At 51.0% G+C, this 24,197-nt stretch overlaps 10 protein-coding genes across 10 annotated transcripts; 4 read left to right on the top strand and 6 right to left on the bottom strand.

Annotated features, from left to right (window-relative positions):
* Positions 1-523: 523 nt before the first annotated feature.
* Positions 524-1,061, top strand: VTN77DRAFT_9609 (uncharacterized protein; the record flags this gene model as incomplete). The annotated part of the gene is made up of 2 exons (XM_069426235.1): positions 524-609; positions 707-1,061. 2 exons carry the CDS (start codon positions 524-526, stop codon positions 1,059-1,061), a joined length of 441 nt encoding a protein of 146 aa, XP_069273803.1.
* Positions 1,062-1,368: 307 nt separating this feature from the next.
* Positions 1,369-3,303, bottom strand: VTN77DRAFT_9608 (uncharacterized protein; the record flags this gene model as incomplete). Its single annotated transcript, XM_069426234.1, has 4 exons — positions 1,369-2,119; positions 2,195-2,471; positions 2,536-2,912; positions 2,972-3,303. 4 exons carry the CDS (start codon positions 3,301-3,303, stop codon positions 1,369-1,371), a joined length of 1,737 nt encoding a protein of 578 aa, XP_069273802.1.
* Positions 3,304-5,002: 1,699 nt separating this feature from the next.
* Positions 5,003-7,535, bottom strand: VTN77DRAFT_9607 (uncharacterized protein; the record flags this gene model as incomplete). The annotated part of the gene is made up of 10 exons (XM_069426233.1): positions 5,003-5,134; positions 5,194-5,375; positions 5,438-5,563; positions 5,629-5,914; positions 5,979-6,039; positions 6,096-6,711; positions 6,767-6,810; positions 6,867-7,120; positions 7,184-7,337; positions 7,393-7,535. The coding sequence occupies 10 exons, from the start codon at positions 7,533-7,535 to the stop codon at positions 5,003-5,005; spliced, it is 1,998 nt and encodes a 665-aa protein (XP_069273801.1).
* A 1,536-nt stretch (positions 7,536-9,071) lies between these two features.
* Positions 9,072-9,809, bottom strand: VTN77DRAFT_9606 (uncharacterized protein; the record flags this gene model as incomplete). Its single annotated transcript, XM_069426232.1, has 2 exons — positions 9,072-9,694; positions 9,773-9,809. The coding sequence occupies 2 exons, from the start codon at positions 9,807-9,809 to the stop codon at positions 9,072-9,074; spliced, it is 660 nt and encodes a 219-aa protein (XP_069273800.1).
* Positions 9,810-10,768: 959 nt separating this feature from the next.
* Positions 10,769-13,099, top strand: VTN77DRAFT_9605 (uncharacterized protein; the record flags this gene model as incomplete). The annotated part of the gene is made up of 2 exons (XM_069426231.1): positions 10,769-10,953; positions 11,017-13,099. 2 exons carry the CDS (start codon positions 10,769-10,771, stop codon positions 13,097-13,099), a joined length of 2,268 nt encoding a protein of 755 aa, XP_069273799.1.
* Positions 13,100-14,269: 1,170 nt separating this feature from the next.
* On the top strand, positions 14,270-15,766 carry VTN77DRAFT_9604 (uncharacterized protein; the record flags this gene model as incomplete). The annotated part of the gene is made up of 1 exon (XM_069426230.1): positions 14,270-15,766. One exon carries the CDS (start codon positions 14,270-14,272, stop codon positions 15,764-15,766), a length of 1,497 nt encoding a protein of 498 aa, XP_069273798.1.
* A 704-nt stretch (positions 15,767-16,470) lies between these two features.
* Positions 16,471-18,699, bottom strand: VTN77DRAFT_9603 (uncharacterized protein; the record flags this gene model as incomplete). The annotated part of the gene is made up of 3 exons (XM_069426229.1): positions 16,471-16,920; positions 17,006-18,571; positions 18,637-18,699. 3 exons carry the CDS (start codon positions 18,697-18,699, stop codon positions 16,471-16,473), a joined length of 2,079 nt encoding a protein of 692 aa, XP_069273797.1.
* Positions 18,700-19,598: 899 nt separating this feature from the next.
* VTN77DRAFT_9602 (uncharacterized protein) lies at positions 19,599-20,534 on the bottom strand (the record flags this gene model as incomplete). The annotated part of the gene is made up of 3 exons (XM_069426228.1): positions 19,599-19,773; positions 19,844-20,421; positions 20,484-20,534. The coding sequence occupies 3 exons, from the start codon at positions 20,532-20,534 to the stop codon at positions 19,599-19,601; spliced, it is 804 nt and encodes a 267-aa protein (XP_069273796.1).
* A 713-nt stretch (positions 20,535-21,247) lies between these two features.
* VTN77DRAFT_9601 (uncharacterized protein) lies at positions 21,248-22,054 on the bottom strand (the record flags this gene model as incomplete). The annotated part of the gene is made up of 2 exons (XM_069426227.1): positions 21,248-21,807; positions 21,883-22,054. 2 exons carry the CDS (start codon positions 22,052-22,054, stop codon positions 21,248-21,250), a joined length of 732 nt encoding a protein of 243 aa, XP_069273795.1.
* A 361-nt stretch (positions 22,055-22,415) lies between these two features.
* Positions 22,416-23,286, top strand: VTN77DRAFT_9600 (uncharacterized protein; the record flags this gene model as incomplete). Its single annotated transcript, XM_069426226.1, has 2 exons — positions 22,416-22,628; positions 22,720-23,286. The coding sequence occupies 2 exons, from the start codon at positions 22,416-22,418 to the stop codon at positions 23,284-23,286; spliced, it is 780 nt and encodes a 259-aa protein (XP_069273794.1).
* Between the last annotated feature and the right edge of the window lie 911 nt (positions 23,287-24,197).

Below are 24,197 nucleotides of genomic sequence, written 5' to 3'. Positions count from 1 at the left end.
AAAAGGTAGGGTCCTGCCCTTGGACAGCGATTAGGAATCTCGAGGTGCTGATTCTGGCGGCAGGTCTCGTGGACTATCTGATGGCAGCCTAGCCACAACGGCTGCTGAGGATAACAACCAAAACAGTCACCAACAAAGAAATTTATATTCTAAATCCAAAGATAGCCGGTATCAGGCAACGTCGAAATGCTGCGCGGGATCAGTCTGGCGATAGAGGAATACCACCGAAGAAGGTCTTGTCTGGTCGTCCACTTCGTTGGCGGCTTTCCCCTCTGTCTCTCTCTCTCTCTCTCTCACCGCCCGCCATCAATTCGTTCTCCTATGACATCGACGGCCGCTCTGACCTATAGGAGAGGGGCAGTCACGTGCCGCGTCTATCAAGCATACTCCTCCATCTGATAATGTTATTTTATATACAACTTTCGTCAGTTTAGTCCATCCATGCTGGACTCTCAATGATGGCGTTATCATTTATCCTCTCGAGTATTACTGCTTAGCCTATACGTCGTTAAAATCCATCATAATGAACGGCCCACCCCCAACGAAGCAGGTCTTCCTCTCCGAGCTAGCGACTCTCCCTCTCCATTCCAAAGTCCGCTTTCTGGGATGGTACGTACGAACTTTTCCTTTTTTTTCTTCCTTTTTAACTTCACAACCAGTAAAATTGATAGAAATATTTCATTTCAATTTTTCTTGATTTTTCTAGTGTATCTCGATATGACATCTCCACGGGCCGACTCATCTTAGAACACAAATACCCGACGACATCAAAAACAACGACGACGTCGACTACGACTGTACCAGTGGACATCAACCTCCTGCTCGAAACCGTCAAAGCAGAGGATCTCCAGGTGGGCGCGTGGCTGAATGTGCTCGGCTATGTGCGAGAGAATAGCAGCAAGGACGACGACAGTCGCAATCACGATCGAGCATCAAACTCAGCGATCTATGTCGAAGCCGTCATGATCGTCCCTGCAGGGCCGGTGAACGTTGGAGAGTATGAGCGGATTCTGCGGGATGCGCAGGAGGTGGATCGGAGGGTGAGACGGCCGCCTAGTTAGTATTACTGTATATAATCACATTAGGAAGTTATCTAGACTTTCTATGATTAATCCAACAAGTTGTTTCGTTGAGTTTGTGTGATGCATTACCAAGGTCTGCCTTTTTCTTCCTTTATAATTCATTGTATTATCTATATCCCAAACTAATACCTGCATACTATATCTGTAACAGACTTTTGTCATCAATTGTCATCTTGACCATATGCAATAAAAACAAAACGCCGACATATACCTATATGTACCTAATGTGCATGTCCTAGTCTATCCGTCAATTCGTTCGTGTATTTTCGTAGATTTCATATTCCATTCAGACTTGCTTTTCAGGATCATCTCTCATCAGAGCAGGAGCGGGATTCTCTCCCTGCTCCTGCTCCTGCACCCGCTGCTGCTTGCGACTCCGTTTCCCATCCATCTTCTTCTTATCTTCCTGCATCGCGCGAATAAACTCACTCTTCCGCCGTATCTTATACCCATACTTCCAAAACACGAACGGGATCGGGATGATGGCCACTTCCAACAGCCCCAGCAGTGTGCCGGACCAGTTGGGCCCGAGGTTGTTGTACATGTACGTGCCGACCAGGGGCATGATGCCGCCTAGGATACTGCGGATGACGGAATTGCTGGCCAGGGCGGATGCGGCGTAGATGCCGTAGCTGTGGGCTAGGTAGTTGGCGGCGTAGATGAACACTGCTGTGTTTCCTGCGCCGAAGGGGACGCCAGCCAGGATGGGCAGGACCCAGGGGATCGATGCGGGCGAACAAGTCCATGCGAACCACAGCTCCCCCGCCGGAATCAGCAGCGCGGAGATGCACACGACGGACATCATCGCTTCCGGGGGAACTTTCCCGGTCTCCGGGTCGACTTGATGGCTGTTGATCATGCGACGGATCAACGGCTCGGCGGCGATGGTGAGCACGGTACCAATCCCGATCCCGACGAAGGCAAGCCCCGACAGACCGATGGACCAGCCGCGAATCTGCTGGAACACGATCGGGTATGCGGTGAAGCAGAGGTACAGAATGCCGTAGACGACACCGATGTAGAGGTTCCAGAAGATGCTGCAGGACGTCGGTCAGTCCAATCCAGTTCAGTCCAGTCTCGGTGAGGTTTCTGGGTGCGAGGGAGGGTACTACCAAATAGGCTCCAGAACCATCAAGGCAAAAGGTCTGCTGAGATTAGTCTTGACCACTTTGCTGAAGGCAACTTTGTGGTCGTAGCGACTCCACCACCGAGGGTCATCTGTTTCCTTGCGGATGCGAGCAGCCTTTTTCCGTAACAAAACAGGAGCATACGTCTCCTTCATAATACAGGAAAATACCAACGCGACGCCAGACAGAATGAGACTGATCCAGGCCGTCCACCTCCAGCCCAGGTACTGGGTGACGAAACCACCTACGATAGGTCCGAGGACTGACATCGAGCGTCAGACAGTTATAACAAGCGACATGGGCGTCTGCAGCTGGAAGACACCTACCTGGACCGTTTATAGGACCAAGACTCCAGATCGACAAAGCCAGGCCGCGATGATCATCATCGACGAGATCGCCAACCATGCCGGGCGCACTGCTGATCATCACGCTCCCCGCCAGCGCAGCAATGAAGCGAACGATGATCAGCTCTGTGACAGAGGTGGCGAGGGCACAGGGGATGATCATGATGACAAAGATAAACAGGCTGATCACGGAAACCGGCTTTCGACCATACGTCTCGCTCAGCGGCGCCACGACCACGGATCCCATGGCGAGTCCGATCAGATAGAAGGTCAAGCCCAGCGTGACGATCGTCTCGGACGTGCCAAACTCCACCGCGATGTCGGAGATACCTGAGGTATACGACGTGGAGTAGAGGACACTGTTTGATCAGTCCAGTCAGCTTGCGATATTTCCGACAGCCAGAGCGGAGTCGCGCACATCACCAAGGTATTCCAAGACAGAAAGACGACACACATGGCCCGGTAGGCCAGCGACCAATTCCGGGGATTCTCAGGATCCTTCTCATCGTCCCAATCGACTTCAAAATTCGGATCGGTAGTGCCAATGGACGTGGTCCTGCGCGCCAGGGATGGCTGCGACGTGCGCGTAACCTGCGGCGTTAGGATCTTGTCGCCATTCCCATGACGAGGGGTCTCCTGGTTCTGCTGCTCCACCACGCTGTCACCAGATGAGTCGATCGACGGGCGCGTCTCGAGTTTTTCGGTCCATTGAGTGGGTTCCGAATGGTCGCTTCTAGAAGGAGTATCCATGCTCTGGCATGGACAGCAGTCCCTCTAGAAAGGTGGTCGACTGAAGGAAATGAGCTTCTACCAAGTCGTGAACCTCCTAGAGAGTTTCCAAAACAGTATCCGAAAACAGACAGAGAAAGACCTCAGCAGCGCAAACCTTAGGCGACGAGGAAGGTGTGAGATGCAGAGATCAATCGCACAAGGCTGAGTTCGAAGGCGAAACCAGAGCTCGATGCTGTCAGTAAATATTATAGTATATGAAGTATATAGAGAACTAGATAGAGGGGTATATGGAGGAACAGTTCTCAAGTCTCTTGCCAGCACGCCCTTCCCGAACTCTGCTGTATAATAAATCGAGGGAAAAAAAAAAGTCAAGAGATAAAAAGATCTGTCCATGCTTGCTGCCATGGCCATGCCCAGCGCGCTTACGATCGCACTGGGTGATTGCTAATATTTCTAACAACCTTACTATCCGGCGACATTGCCGTGAAGTGGGGCGATGGGCTGGCTCCGATGGCGACTTCATAACTGTTTATTACTCTGTACAGCATAGTAGGAAAACTTATCTTCCAATGCTAGTTGAGGGTTCTAACTAACTGTCTCACTAACAATCACTATCATGATTCATAGGAGACGACTAATCAGTTGCTATCGTAATCAGTAATCTGGATAGTCGGATGAAGATGCTGACTGACTGACTCACTGTTGTTCGGAAGAAATATGGCTTGACAGATTTACGACATGTCAACCACGTTTCTGACGGTATGACAGCGGAAAAGGCGGTCAGGTTTAGAACTTCAGCTGGGTCTTTACCAGGGCCAGGAGGGATATGCCCCGACCTTGCTCATGGTGGGGGAGGGGGGAGATTAGTACGGAGTACCCCGTAGACAGACAGCTTTGGAATATGGAGTACGGAGTACCTAGGTAGTGGGCGACAGTCTCGACTCTCGAGGCCGTGGATCGCTAATCTTATTCCCTTGTTTCCGGTTGAAGGGTTTCAATAACAACCAGGTAATCTCAAATTCTCAAGGAGCAGAATCAATCAGAGGAAATGGTGATCGTCCTCGTGTTTCTGCGAAAGGAAGCCAAGCCACGAGGAGTGCTGACCGTGCTTTAGCCTGTGACATTGTCGGGGGTTTTCTTTTTCCGCCTGGTCAGAGCTGCTCGCTGCTAGCCAGGGCCCTTGGGCGCGGCCGCTAACTGCAGGTGCTAAGGCCTAAAGACTGTGCCGGTTTCCCGGCCATTTCGCAGTCAAGCCCTAAGAGTCGTTTGACCACTTCGGGCTGCTGCGAGGAGACTTGGCATAGACTCATAGCCAATTATTAATCAATTCTGCTATGCATGCATAACTAAAGTTCAGCTCATCACGCCGTGGATCTGGAATATCAGTTTAAGGAACGATAATGAATTGATGGACGATTGAGAACAATTGAGCTCAACTCAAGTATGCCTACTGACAGTAAACAGAGAGAGGCGCTGCCTGCAATTTGTCCATAAATTAAGTCATCATTCATCATATATATAAACAGATAAAAAGACCGAACAGATTTCCACCATGGAAGAGACAGGAGGCTTATGACATTGAACCACCCCACACTCAAGAGGATTTACGTTCTGCCATTGCTCCCGCGCAGGGGCCACCAGTCCCGATTTCCTTCTTCCTCTCTTTGTCCCGACTCTTCGATAATACTGTACTGTCCCCGGGCATGCTTACACATGCTTACAGACGGGCAAGGTTGACAACCTCACCAGGCGCGTGGTATGTAGGCACCTTCATCTCAAGCGCGGGGCCGGAGTAACCAAGGTCCTCGGCAGTAAGGACGGCGCATTTCTCGCCGATGAGCAGAGCAGTCTGGAGGATCGTCTCAGCCTCTCGAGTCTTGACAGAAGAAAAGCGGGAAGGGAACTTACGCTGAAGGTGTTGCAGCCAACGTTGTCAGGGCAGATTGACAGGTCGCAGACCTTCAAGCCCTTGACGCCGTGGACGTTCAACCGTTCGTCAACCACACCGTGCTTGACAATGGAGTTGCCGTTCCGTGGCGCCATGCTGCAGGTTCCGAGACAGTGCCAGGTGGTCTCGACATGGCGTTGCACTGCAGTTGTCTCCTGGTAAGAAGAAATCCCCGCATCCTAACGGTCATCGAAAGACACTTACCCCATTTCTCAATGTGCTCAATGTCCTGCTTAGAGTACTTGATCGGCTCACGCGTCGCCTGCTTGTTGGAGTTGAGGTAGTTCTCCGCAGGAGACTTGCCCGGCTCCAAGGGGTGAGACCACGACCCTGCAATCCCTCTTAGCCTCTGTAGATGGATAGAAGAACGATGATCGCTCCAACTGTCCACTTACCGTGCTGGATACCCGCACTTATGTGGTTGGGACCGGCGTATGCGTTGGTCGTCGCGAGATCGAGGTCAAATGCACGGGCAGGGGAGTCGTAGGCAAAGTGAGGGTGCATCGCCGTAACTTCACCCGCGTACGCCGCCATGCGACGAGCAGTCTCACGAGACTTGATGTAACCCCAGACCATGGGCGCCATGTCCCGCGGGTCGCTCATGAAACCAGGGTCGAAGTCTGGGTTCTCATAAGGATCGGGGGACTTGATATGGATCCATCCACGAGAGAACGGATATTCCTAGAATTCGTTACTGCGTTAGACATGGGATTCGACGCCGCGAGCCAGAATCGGGATCACTCACCAGGAAGTGGAACATGGTGAAGAACTTCCCTGGAGGCATGAGCATGTGGTCACCGAACCAGCTGTTCCTCGTCAGTCACAGTACCCATATAGCGCAGCGGGGATCGTCCAGCCTTACCCAGCAATGATAGAGTAGTGCATGACTGGCTTGTCGGGCTTGTCCTTGAAATAGGTCTCCCATCCGCTGGTGAAATCGGGAGTGGGCCAATTCTTCATCTCTGCCAGCTCTTCCTCAGTCGGTCGGATCTTCACACCGGCCTCAATGCCGTTAGTAGACAGCGGGCCGGTACCCTTCTGGTTCCATTCATCGTAGACCTTCTTCTGGACTTCGGGATCACCACGGACGAAGTCATCGAATGACTCGACATCAGGCTTCGCTCGATACACGGCAAATGTGAGGTAGTGATCCTGGAAGTTGAGACCGACACCAGGCAGATCGACCAGCGGCTTGATGCCGGCGCGGCGCAGCTTCTCAGGGTCTCCGATACCAGAGCGCTGCAGGATGAGAGGAGAGCTGAGGGTACCTCCGCTGACAATGATCTGCTTGCGTGCGCGGTAGATCTTGCGTGGCGGATCTTGGCCTCCAAGGGGCTTGGTCGGGACAGTTGCGACACCAACCGCCCGGCCATTCTCGATGATGACCTTGTCGACCTTGGTGTTGCACTTCAGGTGCAGGTTGTCATACTTGGCTCGGGTGCTGTGAACGTATGCGTGGGCGGCATCGCTTCGGCGGCCTGTCATCACATGAGCTCATCTGACTTCCCAAAGCAGAAGGGGGGAGGGACGTACCAGTGTCTCGGTTGATCCACTTAAGCCAGTGCTCAGCACCGTGGCTAGATACCCATGTTAACGCCTGTTTTCGCCATGGACGACACATTATACGCCTTACCCAGTCTTGAGATCCTGAAGATCGTCCGTCACCGGAATGCCCAAAGACTCCGCAGCCCTGAGGAAGTCTTGCATGATGGGGTAGGTGTAGTTTCCGAACGAAACCTTGATAGGTCCATCGAAGCCGTGCAGCTCTGGGTTGTTGCATGCTCTCTGATACGTCTCGTGTTTCTTCATGAGAGGAAGAAGCTCTCGAGTGGTCCAGCCCTTGGCCTGCCAGTCGTCGTAATCCGAGGCGGAAGCACGAGTGTACATCTATCGAGAAGCGAAACGATGAGACACTTATCCAGTGAGAAAGTCGTCGGGACTGGGACCTACCATGAAGTTGATGGAGCTGCCTCCTCCCAGGACGTGGGCAGCCGGGACGATAGCCCTGCGGCCATCCAGGAATTTAGATGGTCTGGAGTAGTAGAAAGAAGCAGTCTTGGAGTCCAGCTTCATGTTACGGGGGTAGATACCCGGGCGGTAGACCCTGCAGCGGACATCAGCAGACGCGCACACTGCTTGGCCACAAGGCCTGAACTCACCATGGGTTGTTGAGGTTGTCCTCTCCTGCCTCGATCAGGAGAACCTGGAGATTGTGGTCGAGGTTGGCGAGGCGGCCAGCCGGCACACAGCCAGCGCTGCCACCACCGCAGATAATAATGTCGACTTCGTCTGGAATGGTCATTTTGTCTCACAGGGCCAATGTCGTATTGAGCTGAATCTTCCAAAGACTACTCAGTCAATGACCTTGGAGAAGGAATGAAAGGAATGCTCTTGACAAGGACAAGGGGGGTTATATATGATACTCGTCCAGCCCCCCGCATTTGATTGTCTAGCAACAGGGATAGCAATGAGTGGAGTTTTTCAAAGGTCAATACAAGTGATAAGTGGAATGGAGATGATAAGACGCATATTACCCCGCAAGATCTAATGCACCCCGCTTTCTCCAGAGCTCACTGTCCAGATGCATTGTCGAATCAGATAAAAGGTGAGAAGGGCGAGGCGCCGGAGCTCTAGGATTAACGAGGGTGACCGCGTATCAGCTGTGAATATCCCTGTGGAGTTGGTATGCACAAGAGAGGTATTTCAAAACATCGCCTCCGCACCTGCTTTGTCTTCCCCGCATCTCTAACAGAGCTTAAATCATCAAGGATGAAACTCTTTGGCTCGGCAGATGAAAAGATGGAAGAGGAAAAAGGAGGACAAGAATATTCAAAAGGAGCTTCAATCCCATTCTTAATCCGGTGTCAACCGATTATCATTGACTATGGTTCGAGCCGCTCGATTCATACAGAATGATGGTGAAGAACAGGGGACAAGTTTGGCTGCGAAACAAAGTGAGACACAGCAAGGCATAGGAAAGTACAGTACAGTACAGTACATGACGGCAGAGGGAGCACCAAAAGGGGCCATAGCAGAATCAGGTATGGAAGATCTCCACCCCCGACACAAAGCGAACCTGTCAAGGGTATCTGATAGTGAGAAGCAGTGATGCAGGCTAGTGATACATGCTGTTAGCAAAGGCACTATCGGAGACGGATCACGGCTCATTCGACGGGATTCGTTGCCGATAAGAAATTGGAGAAACGTTCCAGTCAGCGTCTGCAGCATGATGTCGTTGGGTTTCAGCAGGGATATCGTATTGGATGCACTGAAAAAGAACGCAACCTGGGGTCGTTGATTGGCGTCGTTGAATGAATCCAGGAAAGGTTCCAAGCTCCTTGTGGGGTTGGCCCAAGAAGGATGTCGGGGCGGAAGACGCGGATTGTGGGGGAATCGCCGCCCCCGCAATAGAAAAGGTCGAGATCAGCCGCCAACCCCATTAGGGCGACAGATAAAACGTCCAATTATGACACGTTTCCGGGGAAATTGCCGGCGCTGAAAGAGAGAATACGGCTGACTGTCGAGGCTGGCGTGGGCGTCACGGCATGAGTCGCGTCCCTAAGTCCCCGGGCTGCGAGGCAGTGGCCTATGCGGATCAAGAAATTAACATGCATTATCACGATGACCAAGGACATTTCCCCGCAATAGAGAGAGCTCCGCAGTTGTCAATTTCTGGCACACCTCAGCTGCAGCAGCCCTGCACAATTATGACACTTGACTATGATAGGCCCACACCACCGCAGGGTCTACCTGACCACCTAGGCGTTGAATTGCACCCCGGATCTGCTTTCGTGGAGATGTTGGGCCTTTTTTGGCCGGTCCGATCGTCAAAACAATTCTACCGGGCGGATTGCTGCGCCATCTGACGTCTATGGTCCAAAATCTGCATTCTCAAGCTCTCCGCAGCCACCTCCACATCCAGGGTTGAGCCAACTCCGCGTTTCCAGGTTTCTTCCAACCCCACAAGCTCCCCTTTGCTGGACTCCTGTGCAATTTTTCGTTGTTTGTGGACGTTCTCCACCGCCTCTTTGGTCTCCGCCAACTCCTTCTCGACACTGCGCAAAATCTCTTCCAATTGGGAATTTGCAATGAGCCAGGCATTCTTGCCGTTTTCTTCGAGCAGCGTCAGATTTGTGTGCCGCATCGAGAGATGGGAGCTCGACGTGTAAGCTCTCTGCAAGGTCTTTCGCCACTCAGCGAGAGCTCGAGAGGCCTCTTCTTCGGTGGCGGAAGTGCCGGATGGGGGTTCAGGGGCTTCGTAGCGAGACAGGTCGATACCACCAGTCAGCGGTTGACCAGCCTCCTTTCGAGCGAGCTCCTGCTCGATGAGAGGGGAGAAACGGGTCTCTGGTAAGGCGGGGATCGTAGGATGTAGGGTAGTTTGATAACCCGCCGGCAGCTCTGCGAAGATGAGTTGTTCGGCAGCTGCGCGAGCCTGAGGAGTAGGCTCTGCATCGATGTCTGGTAATCAAGAGGTTTAGTCGCATCTGGCTAGACACCTCACGTGAGAGGGGAAAGCAGAAGAGGCAGATAACATACAAGGAAGAGAATCATGTGACTCGTTTATGAGAGGCATTTCGGCAATAATCCGCTGGCTGTTTGCGTCGAGCAACAGAGTAGATAAGAGGGAGAAGGAGTCTTTAATATCAGAACTTCGAACTCTGTCTGCCTCGAGCGGTTGTGGCTTCAGGTACGGATAGTCCACTCAGAAGGCGGTGATATTCTGCCGCATCACTTGATTACGTCAGCGCGATGAGCCCATCCCATTAATCACGTGCCATGTTCTGTCTGCCTGTCCACTGTTGCGTCACACTGTTGCATTGATATTATTGGCAATTGCTGATCCTTCGTCTTCTGCTGGTTACACCGAGGTTGATACGTGGTCCATATGCAGGGGAGAACCTGCTTTTGCTTTTTCGATTGAATCCGATTGCAATGTAAATCTTGATCACCAGCTTGATCCATCATGACTGCTACCAATCTGACACTACTCCGTACAGCGGGATGCCGCAGAGCCTCCCCATGCGGGCGATTGCTAACCTCTTACCCGAGTGACAATAATAATAATATCTTGTCTGCCGCAGCTGGTGTTTTTATTCCCGACCATTAGCGTCTAATCGGTTATCTTATGACGGGTGGCGTGCACACAACCTGTGGACATCATTGGGGAGATCGCCTGGGCACTTGGACAAATAGAGTCAGCGGCCCGCGATTAGGTTAGGTAGAACTGCCTACTTGGGCAGCGCGACGTGATATCTTCAGGAAAGAAGAACCGGGGTCATCGAACTAATTGTCAACCGTCATACACCCCATGAAAGGGGTCTGCCGGCGATGCTACCTTCCCCGGATCTTCATTCGTGATAATAGGCAACCGTCTCTCCAGACTCCAGGCCGAGGTTACAAAACAGGCAGGCCAGCAGATTAAGTCATGCGCGCCGTTCTCCTTCCTATCGCACTTTAAAAGGTCTGCTCCCGTCCCCGCTTTTTACTGAGGGATATGGGAAGGCAGCGCAGTTTTCAGAAACATCGACAATTATGGCGCGCTTTGGGCTCGTTGCGATCATAGTCGGAGCCTTCTTCGGCCTGCTGGTGATACTGCAGTTGGTTGCGACGATCGGCAAGCCGCAAGAGCCACGCAGTTTCGGGTTCCAGAATCTGCGAGAGGGAAGAACGGATGACACTATTTTCCTTCTGGGGGCTGGAAAAGCTGATATCACCGGGTGAGTGTTGGTCTTGCAATCTATCAGATACCAGTGCCGAGTATTGATGTGAGAGCTCGTCAGGCCTGTGGTGGAAGTGGGCTTAAATGGCTATGCAAACATAAGCCAGGTGGGAACGGGTTTGCGGCAAAGAATCTACTCTCGGGCGTTCATTATTTCCGATCCCAACGATTTTAACAACACCTTCATTTACATCGTTTTGGATGCCCACTCGGGCGATACCGCTGTTCGGCATGGTATCTTGCAGGGGTTGGCCGCTTTGGGAGGAGATTATGCTCGCTACGGCGAGCACAACCTGGCCCTAACGGGAACGCACTCCCATGCTGGCCCGGGCGCCTGGATGAACTACCTCCTACCTCAGATTCCCACCTTAGGATTTGACAAACAAAGTTATCAAGCGATCGTCAATGGGGCTTTGCTGTCAATTCAGCGAGCGCACGAGAGTTTGACGCCGGGACGCCTGAGCCTTGGCACCATCGACATTCCCGACGGCAATATCAACAGAAGCCCGTATGCCTACTTGGCAAACCCGGCAGAAGAAAGAGCTCGTTATCAGTACGACACGGACAAGACTCTCACCCTCCTCAGATTTGATCGCGCCTCGGATGGCAAGACAACGGCGATCTTGACCTTCTTTTCCGTCCATGGCACCTCCCTCTATGAGAACAATACCCTCACAGCGGGCGACAATAAAGGTGTCGCGGAGTGGCTTTTCGAGCGAAGCGTGGGCAACGACACGAGATTTGCGGAGAACTTTGTTGCAGGTTTCTCCCAATCTAGTGTCGGTGACACCTCCCCCAACGTGCTAGGTGCGTACTGTGAAGATACCGGACTTCCATGCCGTTTTCAAGATAGCACCTGTAACGGCCAGACGGAGCTTTGCCGTGGCCGTGGGCCTTACTTTTACGAGAATGATGCCGGCTCAAAGAGCTGTTTCGAGATGGGCCGCCGCCAGTACGCAGCTGCGAAGCAGCTCTACGACCAAATGGACACCAATAGAACTCAGATCGTGGGCAGCAGCTCCGTCGCATCCTTCCACGTCTACCAGGATATGACGAACTACACCTTCCCATCACCATTCAATTCCAGCATACTCCGCACTTGCTATGCTGCGCTGGGGTTCTCCTTCGCGGCCGGGACCACTGACGGACCGGGACAGTTTGATTTCACCCAAAATGGCACTGGGCCGGCGGAATCCAACCCGCTGTGGTATGTGGCACGAGCATTTGTTCATCAGCCGTCCCCAGAGCAACAAGCTTGTCAGGCGCCAAAGGACATTTTGCTGGATGCAGGAGCTGTCTCGTTACCTTATCCGTGGGCTCCGAATATTGTCGACATTCAAGTCCTCCGGGTGGGACAGTTGCTCATTGTTGTTTCCGCCAGTGAAGTCACTACCATGTCTGGGCGTCGGTGGAAGGCTGCAATTGCCAATGCCTCGGCGGAGGTACTTTCGATCACGGATCCGTTAGTGGTCCTGGGAGCTCCGGCCAATACATACGCACACTACCTGGCTACGGAAGAAGAGTATAGCGTGCAACGTTATGAGGGGGCTTCCACTTTGTTCGGGCCAAACTCGCTGGCGGCTTATGTCAATTTGACGCTGACCTATCTTCCTTATCTGGGGAGCCCTGCGGAGGTGGCGTCGCTGCCCCCGATTCCCTCGGGGCCCACTCCGCCCATCGATACCAATGTGTCTCTCAGTTTCATTCCCCCTGTTGTCTACGATGGTGCCCCGATCGGCAAGTCGTTCGGTGATGTTCTTTCATCCTCGCCAACTAACGTGACCTATGGCCCCGGCGATCTCGTCAACACGACTTTTGTTGGCGCCAATCCTCGAAACAACTTGCGACAGGAAGGGACTTTTGGTGCGGTAGAGTGGCAAAACCCTGCCTCGGGTTCCTGGGAAGCCATTCGTAATGACAGCGATTGGAATCTAGTGTATCATTGGGAGCGCACCAATACTATTCTTGGATACAGCGAGGTGACCTTGGTGTGGCGGATCGAAGATGATTATTATAACACTGGGAATCCAAACTCATTGCAGAGCGGTTCGTATCGACTTCATTATTACGGTGATGCCAAGGATGTGACTGGCAAGATTCAATCTTTTGAAGGAATTGGCGATGTTTTCACCGTTCAAGTTTAGGACCACCTGTTTGGTCATATTGAAATGCAAGTCTGGTGGGAATCACATCTGAGCTGATTTGAACAATGTTACAACATCATGCTATTCGCAGTCAAGTATGGTATGCAAAACAGAAGAATATCTGCTCGGAAGCATCTTATATTGGATACTCTTCCCCCAGACGGAGAGAGAAAAAAAAAGACGTGACTTTTTTGAGAATATTAATATTGCCATTTCTTCCTCTTCCTTTGGCTTTGTTAAATGACGGGCCTGGGCTCAGAATTGCGACCAATGACCTGAAGATTTCGCCTATATTGCCTCCAAAAAGAGGACAAGTAAAGGAAGCAGCGCTCATTCAGCATTGACAACAACTATGGAGTCAGATTCTAGATCTCAAAGGCATGATTTCCAGTCAGATCTAGGGAGAAGCGTCTAGACCAGCTGCTACCATAAAAACTGTTAATGTAGCATCACTTCAGCTTGCACGAGTGATGATTGGCGGTTTGGTATACTTCCGGTGTAGTTGCAGTTCCGGCCAATGAGCGTCCTCAACGCCCAACGGGCAGGCGGCAGCTGCGACCCTAACTACTCCCTCCGCGCTTTCTCAGCTGCTGCTTGCCAACCATTTCGACTGTCGACAGCGCGTTCAAGACAGTGACTCCACGGTCGCGCTAAAGATGCTTCAGAATGTTTCTCTTTCCTGTCGCTATTTTGGGTTGATTGCACGGTAACGGTGGCTTGGAGATTGGGTCGTGGCCCAAAATGATCGCGCCATGTTTCTACGAGGCTTCCCATATGTACCTGGCTGGAGGACATGGGTTCTGTCGAATTTTCTAGCTTCATCCTCATCCTGTCTGTCGTGCCTTTGTCCTCCTGTCCTCTCTTTTTTGTGCCCATCGGGTCTCGTTGTCATTCTTTGTCAGGCTGCTAACTGAGCGCTGCTCCCTCTCATCCTTTATGTTCTAGAGGTTTCCGTTCGTTTTATTCTCTTTGTGACTATATAGCAAACAATCGTCATTATTTATTGAATTCACTCTTTTTTATCCTTTCTTTGATTTGTTTCTGAGCCTACATCTTATCTCTCGCTGTTGAGCCAGAAGAGCGTTCTCAGAGTACTTTGTACGACTATCAACTAATTTTTGATTCGACTGCAAGAGAGAGAAAGACAAGAAGAGAAGGAAATTCTACGAGATGCGAATTCTTGGATTCTACGCAGCGTCATTGATTCTCCTAGCGACGGCGAGCTCGGCCGGTCCGATTGCTCATGCGCCTCTCAGGCCTCGAAGTCCTGGTTTCTACTCTAATACGACTGTCAAGAGTCCTTATCCTTCCTCGTCTTCCTCATCGTCATCCACGCCAATGCCTCATCAGCTTGATGAGACTTCCGATGGTCAACCTCCCGTGATCAGTATAATACCTGTGCCGTCTCCTACGGGACCTGAGACCAGCCCGTCTACCACTCCTTCGACCAGTTCTTCGTCGACCAGTTTCTCTACAACCAGTCCTACAACCAGTCCTTCTGCAGCCAGTTCCCCTGCAACCAGTTCGACTGGATCTGCGTCTGCTGGCGCTGGAGGCTTGACTGTACCTCTCAGCAAGGTCCCTCCGTCGTCATTTGCGCTTGCCTCCTCGTCAGTCCAACCGAACACGCCTCTCTCCAGCACTCCTAGTCCTACGGCATCACCCAGTTGGTCCCTCTCTTCGGTTGCTCAGAGTCAAGGACCAAGTAGCAGAGGCGTTGGAAGCAGTTCTGCTCAAGGATCTAGCAGCACAGTCGTTCCGTCGGCCTCGCCGTCTATCTTACCGACAGGACTGCCATATGTGAATTCTTCCAGTGCCGCTCTGAGCAGAAGCTCTGCAACCAGCACGGTAGCTTCCCCGTCTGGGCAGCCGTCCTCGAGTGCCGCGGCTGGAGGTCCTTCAGCGTCGCCAACGTCCTCCTCTACAAAGCCCTCTTTGCAGCCAACCCCGACTACACCCTCTCAAACCGTCAGTCCCTCTTCTCAAGCGGTCCCTGAGGCAACTAGCACACTTCCTGGGCTTGAGAATGGGTCTACACCAGGGCGACAGCCAGCCACAACTTCACCTTCCACATCATCCTCCACCTCTACCGCTCCTATATCCGCGAAGGCTACGACGAGCCCTACAAGTCCGAGTCAATCTCCGGCTGCAGCTACAACGACGTCCACGGCGACCTATCCGTCTGCAAGCCCAACTCCACCATTTGAGCCGACCATTGTGTTCATTACCATTGACGCTCCTTCAACAGCGTCCGCAGCCCCGTCATCGGCAGCCCCTGAGCCAAGTGCTTCACTATCTGCTGGGAGCACAACATCACCAGCAGTCAGCAATGGTAGCGATACAGTAACTGCGACAGCCACTCCACCAGCGGCATCTGATACGGGTAGCGCGGGCGTGACGACGACGCAAACAATCATCATGACCGTCCATCCTTCGGCACAGACCCCACAGCCCCAGCCTGCGCCCAGTTCTTCAGGGGCGAGAACGAGTATCGCGAATCCTCCACCCCAGCTTCCGTCAACAAGTGCTGCTGGCCCACATATCAGTATCGTTCCAGTGACGCCTGTTGGGGTTATCATCGTAACTGAGACGAACACGGTAACCACGACGGCGACGGCGACGGTGACTGTCACGACCACGACCACCACCACGATAACCGTGCATTAACAAGGAAATGAGAAGGGACAAGAACTCTACTCTCTTTTTACTTGTTGAAGAGACCAGCACGTTGACTGTTGATTACCAGGGATGAGGGGGGAAAGGAGAAATAAGGAGATAGAAAGTATATCAGAAAAATGTGTGGAGCATTTTGTACAACAGTGCAAGTAGAATAATAATATGCTTGCGAGTCCATCGTTGGATTGGATTGGTTTATTTACATTATATTGTCTTGGTTGCTTTTGATTTTTGGTTTTGTTTGGTTTTCTGATAATAAATAATACCTAGCTATATACTTTTTCTACCTACATAGGTATCATAATAAAATATGAATAACACCATGCAGTCAGTCAGTTAGTTACCTAGGTGGTTATGTACCCGACAGTCTGGAATAAATATAACTACCTACCTACCTACCTAGATAAGTTATACCTAGGTAGCATATTTATTATCTACCTGGTTGAAAGTATAGTAAAGATGAAGGCGAGGAAAGACGAAAGATAATTCACATCTCGTATAATTACTATATCCATTTTAGTACTGTATACCTAATCCTAATCTTTCTTACGTCTCGCCAGGGAAGGTACATACCTACCTAAGGTAGGAATCACCTAGAAGCTGCAGAGCAGGATGAATATATACCGTTTTAGGTCTATCTATATCCGCATTACTTATATCGCCCAGTTACTTTCCAGCCTTTTTTTTTATAATCATTACAAAGAGAAGAGAAGACCCCCACTCTCCATGAACCGTCTCTGAAACTCCTTGAAACTGGCCCACTGCCGCAGCTCCTCTTCCTCTTCGGTGGTGGAACTGCCGTAGCTCATGGCTCTTAAGTGGGTTTCGGGGCTGGTTCCGCTGGGGTAGATGCCGCTGCTGCTCGTTGTTGGCGGCGTCGTTGTCATCGTCGTCGGCGGCGGCGGCGTTGTTGTTACGGTTGTTGCTGTGGTTGTTGTTGGTGGTGGTGGTGGTGTTGTCGTCGTCCCAGTCCCCACTCCCTCAAGACGGACTAGGATGTCAAGAAAGGTGCGAAGGTAATTCTCTGCTTCGGCGGTGCTGATCGGTTGCGGACCCGTCGTTGCGGCAGCTTCGTTTGTCGCGGCGTCAGGTCCCTCGGGGCGGCGGTTTAGGAGTGTTGATGCGATTTGGCGGACTTTGTTGGTCTGTCGTCAGAATGAGAAAGGGAGTTAGGTTGGATTTGATGCCATGTAGAGAGAGATAGGAGAGGGAAGGATGAAATACACTTACGAAACTGGCACCATTGGGCTCAATGTGGATCTCGTGCACACTCCGAAGGAGACACAGGAGATCTTTGATCACCAGGCCTCGTTCCTCGCGCATCATCTGCCCGATAGAGTCGATCTGCGCGTGGATATCTGCATCAGGGGTCTCTGGCTCTCCAGTCTCCGATTTCACCGTGGCCGCCGTCGACAACTCCGGTGACGGGATCTGAGACGATGTCTTCTGCAGCCTTTTGTGGGCTTCATACAAACTCCAGTATTTGTCAACCAGGTAAGACCTTGTGGACAGCTGGCTGATGTAGATGTTGGCTTTTTGGATCTCGTATTGGATCCTGCGCCGTTCTCTTGACAGCTCCTCTGCTCCTTTACCACCGTCCCAGCCCATCGACGGTGGCGGCGTCTGAACCTGATTTAGGACCAGCTCCGGCGGCAGATCCGCCAGGGAATTCTTCGCCTTCTGCAGGCATTCCCAGATCAGCTTCCTCTGTCGTTCCCAGTCGAATATTTCACCACTTCCGAATGCGATCTCCCACGCGGACAGAGAATTATAGGAATGGAAGACTCGTATATTGGCATTGAACCCAGTGAGCTGGGAAACAATCCCCGGAGGTTGAGCCTCGACATGGGTCGGGAAGATATATTCGTCATCCACTTCGAGCGGTAAGGGAGGGTAGGGCTCTGTAGGAGTCTCGGGAGGAACGTAGTGTCTTCCATCCGACGATCCCAACTGCTGCAAGGTCTGGAAGCCCACGAGACAGATGTAAAAGAGGCGTCGTCCCAGTTCTTGACTGATAAGATCGACCGACGCGTCGGGTGTGCTTCCAAAAGGCTCACTAGAGCTGGAAATGGATGACGGAGAAGTCGGGCTCATCGCATTAGCTTGAGCTCCCTTGTGTAAACCATGTACTCGAATGATTGTGATACACTCCCCAAGGTAGATTCGACAACGCCGGATATTGTAGACGTAGCCTGAACAGAGACCCAGAAAATAACTGATGGCAGCATCGTCGACGGTGGCACTCCAGTCGAGATACCCCGGTCCTCGAGCTTCAATGGCGACATCATGGCACTTCTTAACCAGTGCCATGGAATGCGGGTACTGCCTCTTTTCTGCTTCCGTTCGCAAATGCAGCTTTGGGCGCCGAGGAAATGAAGCGACTAAAGTCCCGATCATGGCCGCCAACAGTGCCAGGAACCTCTTGTTGCTGACATCTTCTCTTCTAGCGAAGGCTGCGCGAAATGTAGGTTCATGAGGAATCGGAATTAGAGGATGAATAAACGTGAAGTAGTCGTCAACAAGGCGTTGCAACGTCGGTAAGGGACAGATGGATTCTCCAGATAGGGCAAGAGTGGCTCGTTCAAGGTTCGATTTGGATGCCGCTGTGGTAGTGCTGAGACTGATATTGAATGAGGGTGCTGAGGATGCAGGTGCAGACGAATCACTCTCAATCTTTTGTTTCTTGAGAGCCTCTGCGTGTCGATTGGGAGGTCCTCGACGCTTGCTGGGCCGGTTGTACGTGCACGGGATATCCAAGCTGGCACATGACCGACACGGTGGCCCGCTCTCATCACACTGCGAGTCGTAAGAAAATTATTTTTTTTCTTCGAAATAAACCAAGGACAAAGAGAAGCTCTGACCTTGACCTTTCGGATGCTACATGCATCGCACGCTTTGCGCAACCTGGTCTTGCTGCTATCCATTCGTGCGCGAGACTAGCAAAGATCATCTTCAGATTTTCAATGGGTTCCATAAGCAGCAATCACTGGGATTATTGGAGCAAGAAATTCATATTTCCCCAGTACCTTGAACGCTGAGACCGTGTTACACCAGGCGAATTCAGCGCGAGGATGGTTTAAGCCCCGCACACCATACAGACTAAGACACCACGAAGCCCAATTAATGAATACGAATTAGAGACAGAGGTTCAAAAACCGTGGGAAAATGGAGTGGGTGTGGACGGGATTCAACGTCAAAACTGTATAATGATTAAATGAACATTCAAGATGCCAATTGTCCTAATAAGGATTCGAGATATGGACAACAAGGGCAAAAGGGAACAGACCAAGGAGCCACATATTGGACAATATGAAAACGGCCTGCTTTCATGGACGAAATGCCATTCCAGCCCGAGTGACAGGACAATTGGGAAACTTTGCCATTTCCTCGTCCGCCTGGAGGCTCTGAGGTTTCGGTGACGGTGGATGCAGTCACGTGGGTCGAAGATGACCGATGTTTAGCCACAGGGGCGATGTGGAAGCATCTACGAAGGCCGTATTCCCCGGCCTTATCAGATGCCTCGAACTTTATATAGAGTTTGTAACCTAGGCCTCTCCAGAACCGCGAACTGCCGCCATACCTGCAGCCGTTATCTTCCCGCTTTCCAGTAGATAACAGATATCAGCTGGAACGGCTTGCCAGGCCGACAGTTGTGTGATCGCCTGTCCAACCGGTAGCAGCTACCCTCCGGGCCTACTTAAAGAGATTCGTCTCCCTGACCAGGAGCTTCTCTCGGAGATTGACTAGCAGATGGGTATATAAATCTAAAGAGGAAATCATGAACGCCAAAAAGAGGTAAGAAAATCGCTAGAAGCTTCCGAATTCATGAAGGGTCGTCTCGATATTCAGCCTCTGCTCTGTCGCATCTTTGTTCCTCGATCAGTCTCTTTATCTGTTCAAGTTCCGAAGCCCAAATCGCCGAGCCAGCTGCTGTCGTCAGGAGGAAAAACATCGACAGCATTGGGACCAACTGAAGGACAAGAGCGACTGTTCCGAACCTGCAAATAGGTTGATCGTTAATCACACAAATTCACGAGAGTTGCTACCTTCCAACACTGGGAAACTCACGCAGTATATTTCAACTGCCGCCTACGAACAAACTGCTTCCTCTCCTTTTTTGTGAAATCGAGGAGCTGGAAGTACCTCCAATGATGAAATGGACCGGCTCTGTATCCGGTCAAGACGAGGAACATAGGTACTCCAGCCACCGGAACCAGATTGAGCGGAAGCAAGACAATGAACTCGATAATTTGTCGAAGGGAGAACGGTGAGTAGACCGCACTTCTTGTAGGTTTACCGAGTTTCTGAACAGGATTTCCACCATCGGGATGAAGAACCCTCTCTCTTCGGATGAGCTCTTCGTGGCCTTCATTCAGGAGGACGGCGTCGAAAACATCAACTAAAGTCTCGTCCACGAAAAATGCTTCGAAGAGCGCGGCAACCAGAGCGGCGCCTTCTCCCAAAACCAGGAACAAGCCATTGACCCAAGCGCCAGAGCCCTGAAAGATGGCCAGGAATGCTACTTGCGGTAGGTACGTAAAGAAGAACAAGATGGTGTAAATGAACCCGGAGAGTAGAACTATCGGTACCAAGCGCGAGCGAAAGAGAGGCCAGAGGAAGGGGTGGGTCAGGAAGTAGTAGATTCCCTAGGAATACCATTATATTGTCAGGAGACGCGGGCGTCAGTTCATTCAGGATTGCGACTTACTCGTATCGGATGCAACCAAGTTGCATTGCGAAGTGGCAGGGGATCTGACATGTCGCGCATTGACAGCACACGCTGCTGGACGATATTTGTCAAGTCATCAACGCATGTAGGAGAGAAGACATGAGTCTGGCCGTCCTCAGGAAATGACACGCACTCCGCGACTTTCGCCAGCTGTAATTTCTTAGGTCAGTACAATACGGAGTACTAACCGCATGAGTTTGTGTCACGTGAATTGCAGGCTATCTGACCGTCTTCGTGTCAAAGAACAAATTGGCCTTTTCAGCTGGACAGAGTCGCTGATTAAGGAGCTTTTTAAATTTGAATAGAATACACCTGTACGTATAGATCAATATAGAGGAGATATATACGAATTGCGAATCTGTTTGATGTGGTGCAATTAGGTTAGGCCCAATTCTGGTTTTATCGATAAGCTCCTACTACTGGCGTATAAAACCCACAAAATTTTCCCTCACGGGAACGCTTTCCTTCTTTCTCCCAATCATTCATAAAACGCCCCCTTCTCATTCACTCTGAATTCCAACATCGCTCCTATGGAATCTTTTTGGAGGGGAAACGGAAGGGGAGAGTAAATGTTTGACGCTGACTTACCCCGAAACTTCCTTTCTTTGTGTGGAGGCCTTTGGAAATGTTTACAGCGCTACATTCCATTTAATTCAATTAATTCCATGGCATGACTCACGGCTTGCGGCAGCTTGCATCCTGACTGGACTCGTATTCATAAATGAGACAAAGTTGTATATTTATCAACTGCTGCGCTGTTGTTCGATGATCGCGTTTACGATCTCATCAAGCCCAGCGCCGATCACCGTCGGCCGCAGCTCTGGGATCACAGCATCCTGCCATCCATGCCCTACTCGATCCACCCAGCCTGCTTTCATTCCCATCCTTCTGGCACCTACTATATCGAACGGATTGCCGCTTACGAGCCACATATCTCCCATCTGCGATTTTTGTTTCCCCATCTTTTCTGCAAGATGCAGATAGACATCCGGCGCCGGCTTATACTTTTTGACACTGTCCACAGTCACGAGGTCGCGGAACACTCCAGTGTGGGGTGACAAGTCCTTGGAGTGAAATACTGAATTGGAGACCATTGACTTGGTTCCATTGGAGAACACGACAGCCGTGATGTCGGGATTGGTGGCGAGCCTGTTCAGAGCCGGTGTCACGTCCGGGAACGTAGATAGAGAATCGTACGCCTCCATAAGCCCGTTGATGTCTTCATCGCGTAGTTTGATATTATTCTCGGCCAAAGCATGCAGCAGGGAGTTTTTGGTGACGTTGAAGAAGTCATCAAATTGCCCTGTAGGACATGAGAAGGGTAGTTAGCCAAATCCACTCTAACTGCAATTTGAACAGACGACCCCTCAGTACGCACCCATACTGTTCAATCTGAACGTATATTCCAGCTGATACCTCCTCCATGTGGCGGCGATTTCAGAGGCTTTTTGTTCCGAGCCAACCAATTCCCCAAGCTGCTTTGCGATAGACCCTGTCGAGAGGAGCGTTCCGTATAGATCGAACGCGATGATGGTTTTGTTCTCTGCCATTCTTCTGCTCTGTGGGAGGAAGAGTTCTGTAGGAAATTCAGTAGTAGAAGTTTCCCTGTGTGCGTGTCAAAATTGCATTTCTCGTCTTGTCCCAGTACAGACACACCTCCCCAAATGAGGCCTCAAATTTCATCCTGCACTGAGTGCGACGGATCTCGATATGTACAGTATTGCCGTGTCGATGATGTCAGCGCACCGTTTCGGATTCCTTTCAGTCAGCATCAAAGAGATTCCGGAAAGCGGGGGCGGAGATTAAGTTAACCTTAAGTTTTAACATCGTCACACCTGAACGTCTATCTGCATCTTCTTTTCTTTTTCCTCCTTTGCACTGTAACTGCTTTATAATCACATAATTGCTTCCATGAGCTTTCAAGGCGACAGTGGAAATAATTATGACGTCTTCAGAGAATGCATGTCAGGAGCGATAGTCGAAAAATCAAGAGAGTCGAGGAAGCCTGCAAGGGCAGCGAAAAGAAAGAAAACGAAGAGACGCGAAGGAAAAACAGACAAACTGGCAGACACAGAAGATGTGACGGATGAGCGGGATCCTGAGGAGCTGGCTGATTTCATAGACGTACTGCCATCTTTTCCTTCTAGAAGGCGATCATGTTCGTTCGTATTTTGAAGCTAAAGCTAATATATACCTTCGTTATCCCCTGCCTTAGTTCATAGCTTCGGAGGCATTCTCCGCACTGCCAGAAGAAGTACAATCTCTCTCTTATTCGGCCATCCAGCGTGACGACTCATTGGCCCGTAAATACAAGGACCCGATGATCCCACGGTCACTTCTTGATTCCCTAACGGCAGCCATTCCCCTGTCTGTGTCTGAATCTCTGTCCGTATATGGCATCATACCCGAGGCGACGGACCTGCCTGATTTTCTTCGTCCCATTCTGTCTGACTACATCTCGTCCGTGACGGCGGGACCCCCCGTCTGGGCCACCACGCGCACGAATGCCTGCGAGATCTGCGATCGAGACTGGATCCCGCTGTCGTACCACCATCTCATCCCCAGAGAAGTCCATGACAAGGTGCTGAAGCGAGGATGGCACGAGGAATGGAAGCTGAACAGCGTCGCGTGGCTCTGTCGGGCCTGCCACAGCTTCGTGCATCGCATGGCGAGCAATGAGGAATTGGCACGCGAATGGTACACTGTCGACCGGATCCTGCAAAGAGAAGATGTGCAAGATTGGGCGAAATGGGTGGGAAGAGTCAGATGGAAGGCACGGTAGAAGGTATCCTGTTTCTGTATTGAAATCAGCCATGTTGGACTCCTCGAAGATAGATATTATCTTTTTATATCAACTACTTTTCAGACTATGGTAATTCTCGTCTGCAGGACGGGTTGACAGACTTCATCTGTGTCGAGTATGGAAAAATGAGCATCTCTTCTAGCAACACGAAGGTATGACGATGAATCTAAACGGTTCTGACACGCTGACATGGATGTAGACAAGCTACAGCATCTTTCCGATTGCTGGTCAATTCTTTCAATTCAGATGTGACAATCAATCTACTCTGACAGACACATCTGCCTGTTGCTCCTTCCATTGCCACTCGCAATCGGTATGAAGACGTATTTTCAAACAGCTTCTGACCAATTCCATTGGACTTGGCCACTGTGTAAGCTGTAGATAGGATGAATTTTCTGCTCGAAGGCTTCATTCACCACCGAATCCTGGATGAATGGACCAGATAGAGCACAAATTCTCAGTGACTAGCATTTGATATCGGAGTTCTCCGCTTCACTCTGTCAACAATTCACTCTAAAGGCCCACAGAGAGCTCTGTAGACTCGAATGAGACCATCTGATAGGTGGGATACCTTCCAGTCACTACCCTACAGCTAGTGAATACTCGATAAAATTCACCGCGAAGGCTGGCCCAGATCTTTGTAGCCCTGGACGACATCGCTGCCTGGCGGACTCCATTTGATTCACTGCACTCGAATCAGTCACTGATAGTAAACATCGTGTCGTGTACCCCAGCGTGGACGCGCCTCCCACAACATAAATACCACCTCCTGGCTTCTGTTTCTCTCTCTCTTCTCTTCCTTTCTCTCCTTCCTTCAACAAACAGATCGTTCCTTCGCGCTCTCGTTCGTTAGCTCTCATCGTCAGCAATCTTCTTCGAGATCCCTATCA

The sequence above is a fragment of the Rasamsonia byssochlamydoides genome (genome assembly GCF_041956645.1).
Source record: "Rasamsonia byssochlamydoides strain NRRL 3658 unplaced genomic scaffold VTN77scaffold_90, whole genome shotgun sequence".
NCBI classification, from domain to species: domain Eukaryota; kingdom Fungi; phylum Ascomycota; class Eurotiomycetes; order Eurotiales; family Trichocomaceae; genus Rasamsonia; species Rasamsonia byssochlamydoides.
The sequence above is the reverse complement of the archived record's forward strand: the minus strand, read 5'-3'. Positions and strand labels throughout refer to the sequence as shown.